Here is a 12,089-nt window from a genome sequence, read left to right as displayed (position 1 = left end):
AGACCAGCTTAGTTTTCATAAAAAGTGCCAGACTAGCCAGAGTTACATAGTAAGATTCTCAATTAAGTTAAAAAAAAAAAGGAAAAGCAGGGTCATGTTAGGTAGTGGACAGATCATTTAAGTGTTAAGAGCACATACTATTCTTGCAGAGAACTGGAGTATGGTTCCCAGCACTCATGATGATGTCTCAGGACTATCTGTAGCTCCAGCTCTGAGGAGCTATCTCCCACTTTTGGCCTCTGATGACACCACACTCACTTGCACAAAGTCCTACACACACCCATCGAGAAAGACATGGCAGAAATATTAAAACAGTCGTAGCAGATGCTGACTACAAGGAACCAGTGTTTTCAGGACACAACTGGGAAGCTGCACTTATCAGTCCACAATGGTTGTGACAGCATTCACAAGAGCTGTGCAAGCTCAGCCCAGACCTAATTCCCTAATGGAGAGCAGAGCTGGGCAGGAATTCTCACTGACAGTGGAGGAATTTTTGTCACTTGACAGCTCCTAGAAGGAAGTCATATCTTCAAGATGGTAACTTCTGGTATGTCAAACACTCTCCACCAGTTGAAGTCCATGCGTCCAAGAACATATATGAGAAGCACAACTAGTCTTTTGATGGGTGTTGAAGTTAAAATAAAAGGACAGAAACTTGGGTAGGTAGGTGTTGTTATCTCTTTTTATTATCTACCTTGGCTGTGCCTTAAGCAATGGGTAAATAGTCAGAGATCGCAAATCAGTCGGTGCCAGCAGCAGTTCTGCCCCGAGGGCTGAAGCCTGAGGGGATTCTGTTCCTTCAGGCACTGATTCTTTCAAAGCTACTAAGGGAAGCTTTATCTAAATCTAAAGAACTCAGGGTTCAACAGTTTAGGTGGAATTCTACTCGCTCAGATGCTGAATACCAAGTCGCTAACCTTCTCCCTTTGCTGGGGTCTTCCAAAAAACCCAGGTTTTTTCTTCAGAACTCACTTAAAAAACCCTTGCTACACATGGTTCCTTTTTATCACTTCCTGCCAGCTACTTGCTGACTCAGCCTCCTGCTTGCAGGTCAATTTTATTTAATTAAACACATCTTTGAATTGCTAATAAAAGACATAGGAAAAAATGCAACACACTTTAAAATGTTACTCCCCAACAAATAGGTAAGGGTCAAAAGATCTGGATGGAGCTGGGGGAGGCAAATGAATATGATAAATATACACTATAAAATCTTTTAAAGAATTAATAATTTTAAAATAGAAACCTATAATATATGCATGTTTTTACTATATTAGTATGTGATATGTAACATAATATGTATTTAAATATTATATACATCTATATACAATTTTGAAAAAGAATCCTTATGATGAAACAATGTGAAAATATAGACTAATGTTGACACAGTAAGAAACAATCAAGGAACACTGGTTAAAAGGAAGTAAACAGTAGTAAAACTTGTAGGATAATAATGCCTTGCTAGTACATTTTTAACACCATAATCTGGATTTCATGCCAACTGTTTAGGTTCACCAAACCCTACTAGAATTAAATAACTAATATAACTAAATCAACCTAAATAACTAATATGTTCCTCTCCCTAAATGCTGAGATTAGCAGGGCATCCATTTCTGAGTGGATCCTAATTTCTATTCTTGTCCTCTCCCGAGTCAAGCTTTATTGTTTAAAGTTAACTTTCAGGTAATTCAGATTTAACGGTATGATAGCATGAGGAACAAGGACTATACAGCTTCATGCTGTCACCTCAAGCTGAATGATGAAGTCACATACTAGCTCCACGGCTCCTACAGAACGGGAAAAGGATTAGTTACAATTGCATCACAAATAAATCTTTCTTTCTTTCTTTCTTTCTTTCTTTCTTTCTTTCTTTCTTTCTTTCTTTCTTTCTTTTTGCTTAAATCTAATCCCTTTATACTTCCTCCGATTTATGGTAAAACAAATACTATGAAATACATTTTTAAGTGAAAATGTGGATGTCTCAGAATTGGAGACCACTGAGAGTTGGAGGCATCACAGTGAAATGGAAACCTGCATTTATTCTGCTTTATTTATCTTACTAACTGAAAAAAAATAACTTGATCCTGTTTGAATTTATGATGAATTTACCCTGATATTTAAGAATGTTAATGATTTCCATGTTCTTTCCAAAGACTTAAAGATTAGAAAATAAGATACAATGTTATAATTGAGAGTGGCTTTTATTTCCTGATCTGCTTACTGGGATAAGCCAGTTCAGGCACCCTCCCCACTATTGCTAGTAGTCTATGGTGGGGTCATCCTTGTGGATTCCTGGGAGCTTCCCTAGCACCAGGTTTCTCTCTATCCCCATAATGTCTCCCTCTATCATGGTATATTTCATTGTTCTCCCACAAAATGCATTATGATCATGATCATGACGAATTCATTTTATATTTTACAAGATTTCTGTTAGCTACCACTAAGGTGTGTGTGCCATTCCAGCAGTCCTAGGGTTATTGTGCCATGTTGCTCATTGCTGTGGTTAATAAATATCATTGCTGAGTAGACTGTTGTTTGATTCCCTCCTTCGAAGCTTGTATGGCACTTTCTGGTACAATGAAAACTAGTTCTCAAAGAAGAGACTGTCAGAAGAGTTCCAGCTTACAGGTCTCTGTAACCTGCTTGTAAGGAACACATGTAAGGCCTAGGGTGAACAACCCTGGTCAGGAATGATAAGCAATAGAATGATGTAAGTAAACCACAAATGGAGTAGTGATAAGCTATAAGCTATGTGTGGAAGTAGGGATAAGACTAGAAACCTAGCCAGGAAAGAATATAAAAGATGAAGCCTCAGACCCAACCAACAGAGCTCGTCAGGCCCTCGCGCGAGACGACTCTCCTCTGCCAGAGACGTGAGATCCTGTCCCCAGTGCAGACGTGGCTGACCTGAGGAAGGCTGACCCAAGATCCAGAGGAACAGACGTGGCGAGTCCGGACCTGTATACCCGGAGAGGTACTCCTGCTTCCATTTGGAAGACAGGATGAATATTGCTTGTAATCTTACTGTGTGAATAAATGAGTGTTATACCAAGTCTGAATCAAGAGTGATTATTCCTCCCCCGTAACTGGGGTATGTGCTCGCTACAGTTGGCGTAGTCGGCAGGATTTTGGGCTTAAAGCCTCCTTGACCACTGAGCACTGAGGAATGTAAAATAAGTAATACAAAAGAATTGGCTATTACTCTGGTGGAGTAACAAATTACAGGAAACCAAATAAACTAGCAAGTGACCTCAAAGCCGCTCTGAGAAATCAACTCCTCGAAGTCAACTCTGAGGACCTAAAGAAAATCTGAAGGTCCAAGGAGGAAGAACTGGTAGGAGAGAGAGTATCAGAAGCAGACGGGAAACACCACCCTCCCTAAGGGTGCGGAGTACCGAAAGAATACCGGACACCTTGATGCCAACCCAGACCCCTGGGGAAGAGCGGAAGGTGCTGGGAAAGAGCTAAATGAGGCGCTGGCTGGCCAAAAGGATAGAAAGGATTGCGGATTTGAAATTTGACTGGGAGTGGTACCGTAGGAAAAAATTAATTAAATTTTTGTACGGCTTGGTATACCACTTACAATGAATAGATTAATTAAGAAATTTAAGAAGACTAACATCTCCCCAGTGACAGGTAGAGAATACCAAGATGAGGTTGAAGAACAGTGGGGAAAAGTAGCCTCCAAGGTTAAAAATAAGGCCGGCATGAAATCAGTAAATGTAACTAACACATTAACAAATCCGGATGTGGTAGAACAAGAATTAGAGGGATGTAGCAAGGCACAAACTACCGCACTGCTTATGAAAACGGTGCAGGATATTGATAAGGACAGATTAATGGGCAAAAGGCTAGCCTTAAACATAGTGAGGAAGGAACAGGAGCGTAGCGCTACTCCTGGATGGAATGGATGTAACACCGTACCATCATTTCCTGTCTCTACCCAAAGTAAGAGAACTCCTATTAGAAGTACTATATCAGCTCTGAACCCCTTCAGCACTGGAGGAGGTAGTAATCGTCCCAAATTTGAAATGGGAACGAAGTTTGAGGAAATCAGGCCATATACTCCTCAGGAGATCTCAGAATTACGGAAAGATTATGCCCAAAATGGACAGAAAGACGCAGAATATATGTGCCGACTGTGGGAAAAGGGAGCTGACACAGTCATGTTAACTGATCTAGAAATGAGAAAGATCAGAAACATAGTAGAGAACCCCTCAGTATCAGAAGCTCTAGAGCATGTAATTGAGACATCAAAAGGCGATACACATCCACTATTAGATTGGATTACTGCAGCTTGGAGATTTGCATTTCCAACATTAGACCTCACTCAATTTGAATCAGCAGCACAGTGGACAACATATGCACAAGCCATAAAACAATGTAGAAAATTAGGCATATTGTATTTCATATACAACCAGGTACCCACACCTCAAGCCGCACCTTTTACACCACAATTTAAAAAGATCATTATTAAAGGAGCTCCAGCACACCTTAAAATGAGCCTAGCTGGACCCCTGCAGGCATGTCAAACCATCTCAGATGCCATGGAATTCTTTAAATCTTACAGGGAAATGGACATAGACAAGGTAGTATCATTCAATGTTAATAAGAAACAGGACAAGAAGAAATTTACACCGCGGTTTTCGAACATAAGACCATTTGGGAAAGCTAATCAAATGCCCATAAGACAGAATGCAAATAAACCATGGAACCCAATTAGAAGGTTGACAGGAAGGAAAAATATCCCATGGAGAGAGACACAGAGCAACCCATGGAGACAGACATGCCAACCAAAACCTTTTTTAGGCAATCGAAATTTCAAACCAAATTTCAGACCAAAATTTTTCAATCAGAACAATCACAGGCCCCCAAGAGCAGGACCCCCCAGACGCTACATACCAAGACGGACTTGATCAACCCGGCTGGTAGACCATTCGTAGCTATACCTATAATAACTAACAAAGGGCCGAGAATAGTAAAATGGCTAATAGATACAGGTTCTGAAATTAGTATAATAACGGAATTTACAGAACATTTTAAAACTGATAAAAGGATTATAATACAGGGAGTAGCAGCAGAAACAGAAGTACCAGTAATAAAATTAAGACTCAAATTATATAATAAGGAATATGAGATTGAAGCAGCTAGCTTCAATGCACCCTGTAATATCCTAGGCATTAAAGAAATAAGAAAATTATTCCCAGACTTTCTAAATAATAAGAGAATAGCTAAGGTCAGATGTAATCTAGCAGAAGTAAAAATACAACCTATTAAATTACCACACACACCCCCGACCTTCACGGCACAATACCCTATCAAAGGAGGTATTAAGGAAATAACAGAGACTATACAAACTTTGCTAAAAGAAGGCATTATAGAGAAATCTCAATCATTCAATTATAACAGCCCAGTATGGCCGGTGCTGAAACCTAATGGCAAATGGAGATTTACAGTTGACTTCAGGAGAATAAATGAAAAAACACCTAAACTTCCAGGACAACTTCCTGATGTGGAAGACATCTTTCTTAGAATTAAAAATTCAGCTCCAAAGGCAATGGCAACTATAGACTTAAGTGATATGTTCTTTGGAATCCCATTACACCCAACATCTAGGGAACTTACTACATTTACATGGCAAGGACAGCAATATCAATTCTTGAGACTCCCTCAAGGGTATTTGAACAGTCCTATTATTGCACACAACACCTTAACAACTACATTAAAGAGCTTCGAACCAGAATCAGACTGTAACATATACACCTATGTAGATGATATAATGATAGTAGGACAAGCCATTGACAAAGTACAAAGTACATTAGAGAAACTAATTCAACATTTAAGAAATGAAGGATGGACTATAAACCTAGAAAAAGTAAATAAAGCAGGAACAGAAGTAAAATTCTTAGGGGTACATTGGACTACAGAAGGACCAACAATACCCGAAACAATAATAGATAAATTAAAACAAATTAAGCGACCCCAGAATAAAACTGAGGTACAACATCTAATTGGCCTATTTGCATATTGGAGGCAACATATTCCATACTTACAGATCATATTACAGCCTTTATATAAAATAACAAAGAAAGCACAGGATTTTGAATGGGACCAAAACTGCGAAAATGCCGTTAAATTGGTACTGGAATATATAAACCAGTATAGCCACCTATATTATATACAGCCCGGTGACCACGTATTTGTGGACATCTTGTATATGCAGGGTTATGGTAATTGGAATATATTTTCAAAAAATAAAGACAGGGAAACGCCAATAGGCTTCTACTGCAAGAAATTCCCATGGTCAGAGAACAAATATTCGCTGTTCGAAAGAACCATATGGACAGCCTACGAGGCATTCAGGACAATCCACTCACTGCTCAAAGAGAACCATGTGACTCTCCGATCACATATACCCATTTTGGACTGGGTAAAGGCACCAGGAGAGGCGTGGGCTGGACTACCCATGGAAGGAAAGGTACTTCAATGGAAATGGTACCTTCAGGAGTTCCTTCGATCAACACCTCTGTCAGCAAAGGGGTCGGTACCAGCGGTATCGGAGTCGATACTTCAGTCCGACAGGCCCATGACTCCAGAGGGATACATTTTCCCAACCTCAACCCCTCCCCAGAAACAGGTACCAATGGGCCATTGGGGGACTAGAGAGTACGATCCCTCTCTGGTTAATGCCTGGTTCACCGATGGATCAGCAACCACGGTGAACAACAAAGTGAGATGGAGAGCAGCCGCTTATAGACCTGGGGATGGAATGGTCATTACAGACCAGGGCACTGATAAATCAGCCCAACATGCAGAAGTTATAGCCGCACTATTGGCGATAAGACAAACTATAAAGGACAATTATAAACAAATTTATTTATACACCGATTCATGGTGTGTGGCAAATGGCATAGCAGTATGGTCAGGTAAATGGAGAAATAATGGATGGAAAATTAATGGTAAAGACATATGGTCAAAGGCAGCATGGCAGGAATTGGATGCAGCAAGCAGACTAATCAAAATCATAGTATACCATGTAGATGCACATACCAAGAAACAGGATGAGACAAGTAAAAACAATGAAGTAGTAGACAAACTAGCTTCAGCGTTAAGTATAAAGTTAAAAGGTACATGGAAGGCAAACATTAATCCAGAAACAGGAAAAGGTAAAATACAGAGAGAATGGATACAGGTAAGACCATCAACTAAGGACATACCTATAAGTACAGAAGAGATACTGAAAATCCATGAGCAGTTAGGACATATAGGTACACATGCACTAAAAAGTTGGTTCGATAAAAGAAATCTTAAGATAACATGGCAGACAATAAGGAAAGCAATCAATAGTTGCAACAATTGCCCAAAGGCTATTACAAGATTAACACACAATTACCAAGGGATAATAGGACACCGAATGGATTTTAATAGAATCCTACAAATAGACTTCATAGGACCGTTAAACAGCTTCAAGGGAAAATATTGCTGCACCCTAGTAGACATAACAACAGGTCTCGGGATGGCCCGAGAAAGCACACACCCAGACCAAAACACAACAATACTTACAGTCTGGGGATGGTGTGCAGCATATGGAATACCTGATATAATACAATCAGACCAAGGAACTCATTTCACAGGAGCCAAAACACAAAGAATGGCTAGAAACTTAAACATTCAATGGGACTTCCATAGAGCCTATACACCGACAGCAGCTGGAGCAATAGAAAGATGGAACGGAATGATTAAAAAACAGCTAGAGATGCATAAGGGAATACCACTGTCATTAGCAATAAAAATAGCAACTTATGAATTGAATACCAGACCCAGAATAAATAGGAAGTCACCAATAGAAGAAGCTATACAAAAACAACACACAATAGATTATCCTACAGTTATAGATAGAGAAGTAATAAGGAATCCTAATTGCCTTTACAGGAACCGGAAGAATAACAAATTATCCCCAGCAGAAATAATAGCACCAGGAACAGGAAACAACGTGTGGATAACTCAAGGTAAAAAGGACTTGAAATTAGTCAGGCTGGAGGATATAGCATAAATGTGTGTCAGGGAGGTGATATTCATAAGGGCAACCCTCCTGACGATTTGGCTAATAGCTATTGCAGTATACATAGTACTGCCAATCTTAGAATTTGTTTTTCCCTTCTGTAACATCATTTACCAAAGAAGCTACTCATACAACATAGTCAACAATACCAATCCTGGATACGCTTCTGCAGCATCCAGAACAGCCAACTTCACGGTATGCTGGATACACTATCTGCACAGGAGGCAATAAGAATAGCAAAGGTGATGTGCACATTGAAGGCAAGCAAGCTATATGCTATTGGAGCCTTTGTGTGCTCATTTTTCTGTCTCAGGTTAGCAGATGTGATGGCAATAACAGCATACCAATGCCAGCCCTATTGGACAGTACACCCACAACAAACAGACCCACCACCACACCACATGTTATACAAGTGGGCACTAGGAAACAGAATACCGTTGCTACACCAACAATTTATGATCTAGAAGGCAAATTACCGCTATATTGGTCAGCAGAGAGAAGATTTACACATTACATAGGAAAAACACACAGTTTTTGGCAAAAATATGCAGCATGTTTAACATATGCCTGGTATAAGGGTTGCGATCAATATAGAATGGCACTTAGCATATACCATCCAAACAAAGAATATATGTTAGAATCAGGGGATGATGTTAACACCAACATACATGAGCAGAACCCGTTAAAATGCCATTACAATGAATTATGGACCAACATTACCAATCACGCAGCCATATACAACATGTATTGGACAAAGAATTCACATATCAGAACAAACACATTAAGGGTAAACTCACACTATAGGACCAATACAATGGGAATAGAGACAGAACCAGAATTTGACTGCGAACTAGGCATGAATAGCTCCTTTGTGAGACAATATTTCGCACCAGTAATAGCACAACAAATGGAGGAGATAGGTATGCTATATAATAAGACATCAGAAAGGTGGGAAGAACAAGTGTATAATTACAATGATGACTATTATGATGGTGATTACCCTGCTAGTACAACACCTAAAGTAACTACAACACCTATAAACCCATGCAACCCTATGAATTGGACAGTATGCAATGATGGTGAAATGGTAAAACCATGGCCAGTAGTATCTGGAATAATACCATTACCCAAACCCTGGGGAAATAGATGTCCCAATAACTTATGGAGATACATTCAAAAACATAAGCTAGATGTACCAGGACAAAATAATACTAACTGGTTATGCGTAGCAGACTATCCCAATTTACCATTCTATGGTAACTTCTCTGTATTATATAGCACAGATAACCCATCAGTAAAAGGAAAGGAATGGAAATGGGATGACTGGACAAAAATATTGCAATTAGGAGTAGAACATTGGAGATTCCCAATCATACTTACAGATATTATACAACAACCTTGGGCTTCAATGAGACACACAATGAAACCTAAATATGATTGCAACACAGACACCATAACACACATTTGCATACTTACAGTAAATTCCACATTACACAGGGAAAAACACTCTTTTGCATATGCATGTATAAATATGTCCGAAGCAAATACAAACATTAGACAAAACAACAATACAAAGACTATAGTGGACCTACATGTAGGACCTTTATTTACTGGAAGAACATCAAGGTCAGTACAAGATTTAATAGCAATCACAGATATAATAGGCCAGAAAATACCATGGCTAGGAATTTTTGTGGACAGTACTGCAAATATAACAGCTACTAAACAGGTCCAGGCAATAATGAGATTTAATGACGACCAACAGTCATATCCAACATATTTTACGCAAGCAAGTAATTTGGGATTTTTTAACCTAACCTTAGCAAAATCACTAACACAAGGTACCACAAGCTTGAGAAACAAATTATCATGCTTTACCGAAACAAATAATACAGCGGTACGGACTAACTGTACCACAAATAAAGCAACCACAATAATAAATTTGAATATATATGGTAAAATTACCATAATAAACAAACATATGTCACTAGTAAAATTTGACAGCACACCAATATTAACCATAGGCATGATACATGAACCAAAACATAAAATACATAACATGCTAGGTGGCAGTAAGATATCAATTTGCTGGTTTCACGAATCTAAAGACTTACTGGACATGCCCATACCCTGGGAAGTCAGTGCCAATGTTACTACAGATGAAGTAGCAGCAAAAAATATTTTCATATTTAATAGGGCAATTGAACAAAAGGCATACAATTTCACAGGTATAAGGGAGGTAGAATATATCCCACCATATGTACAAATGACAAAGGCTATGAGAATCAATAAGGTTATGGATCCAGATGACCTAATGGTACATTATAAAAATGGGATAACTAGATCAGGGAGTTTTTGGCAAACTTTGGATTATGAAATGGATAGAGTAATTGAATTACAGCACCATAATCTCCCATATTATTTCTACATGTTAATGCCAAATCCACAATATAAAGAATGGAATAAGGCTGAATGGGTAGCACACAAACCTAGAGGATCAATGAAATCACATACACAATATTGGGATAAAATATATTATCTCCCGATATCAAGAAATAAGGATTTTCTCAGCGAACATTCCAACACACCATTTTAGAGGAAATATGACCAGACCAAATAAAGAAAATATTGGATTATATACAGCTCATTTTCCAAAAGGATACCTAATACCACCAGAAGGAACCCCAACAGTAGTCAAGGCACCAGCTATTATACCAGACCTAAAAAGTCCAGCTAAATTAGTTTTATACCCTAGGATTAGAAAAATTGAAATTACAATAGATTTGACAGCACTGAAACCACCTATAGAATATTGTAGTGATGTGAATTTTAGATTTGATTTAGACTACTCATCACCAACAAGAGTAGGAAGAAAACCACTACAAGCAATGGCAGTAGCAGCCTTTATGGCAGGAGCAATTTTAGGTGGAATAATGGGTGGAGGAGTATCAGCAGCAATGATAGAACCAATAAAGGCAGAAATATACCACATACAAGAAGTAAATAAGAAAACAGCAGAAGCTTTAGCAGCTATATCAAATTCTATAGATGGCATGCATACACTAATACAAACTATGCAAGGCGAGATAAAAATGTCACAAGACCTTTATAAGGAACAATTCTCCTATCAAGCAAAACTTATTAATACTAACCATAACATGATGATGTGTCAAATGTATCGAACTCAAGTCAGTAATATGAATAATGAATTAAATAGTTTATTTAGCACAGGGTTAGGGAGAAGAACAAGAGAATATCAAAGTATACTAAACCCTGAATATGAAAGCTCATGCACAGATGGATTATGCAATATACATTTAGTACAGATCTTCTTACAAAATTCATTTTCAGCATATCATTCCAAGGCGATACCACAGCTATATACTGAAAGAACAGGAGTATCAGAATGGAACCACCAATACTTAGTACCCATAGACCATTACTTATGGACCAATATGAATGACACACCAGTGTACATACCATTAGAAGACTCCATATCATTAGGAGCAAATACATACGTTTATCCACATTTACCAGAAAGCACACTTGAAACTAGTCAATTGGCAGTAACTACTATCACACAGTCACTAGAAGATACGGGAGATTACACTTTCTTGATATGTGCTAAATATTTACCTACTTTAGTTAGCTGCATAAATCTTAATGAAACCACAATGAATGATGATATCACAACATTCAATATTACAGAATCAGGATGCTATATGGTACACAACTGTAGCATCCTACAAATGAATTTCACTAATTATGATGGTAAAAACATAACCAAACAAAGAGTGACCACATTAACACTAGAAGAAAAACATTATTTTGATGGCTCACACTTATTTAATGACCCAACAGAATTAGAACATCACCAAACATTTGTAAAACAAGCAATGGAGTTACAGCACATTGCAGATTTCAATCAGAAACAACTGGAATCCATACATAACAAAATTAAAGAACAAGATGCAGCCATACATACATCACAAGCACAAACGCACAATCTAGTGAATCTGTTAAGAAC

The 12,089-nt window shown here is 38.4% G+C and overlaps 1 protein-coding gene across 1 annotated transcript; it reads left to right on the top strand.

The window, feature by feature from the left end:
• The first annotated feature begins 2,650 nt into the window (after positions 1 to 2,650).
• On the top strand, positions 2,651 to 10,658 carry LOC128113821 (uncharacterized). Its single transcript, XM_052743758.1, has 2 exons — positions 2,651 to 2,974; positions 7,933 to 10,658. The coding sequence occupies exon 2, from the start codon at positions 8,409 to 8,411 to the stop codon at positions 10,656 to 10,658; it is 2,250 nt and encodes a 749-aa protein (XP_052599718.1). The 5' UTR covers positions 2,651 to 2,974; positions 7,933 to 8,408.
• The last annotated feature ends 1,431 nt before the right edge of the window (positions 10,659 to 12,089 follow it).

The sequence above is a fragment of the Peromyscus californicus genome, unplaced genomic scaffold, assembly GCF_007827085.1.
Source record: "Peromyscus californicus insignis strain IS unplaced genomic scaffold, ASM782708v3 Scaffold_18__1_contigs__length_77618521, whole genome shotgun sequence".
Lineage (NCBI taxonomy): Eukaryota > Metazoa > Chordata > Mammalia > Rodentia > Cricetidae > Peromyscus > Peromyscus californicus.
This window is presented reverse-complemented; position numbering and strand designations above follow the sequence as displayed.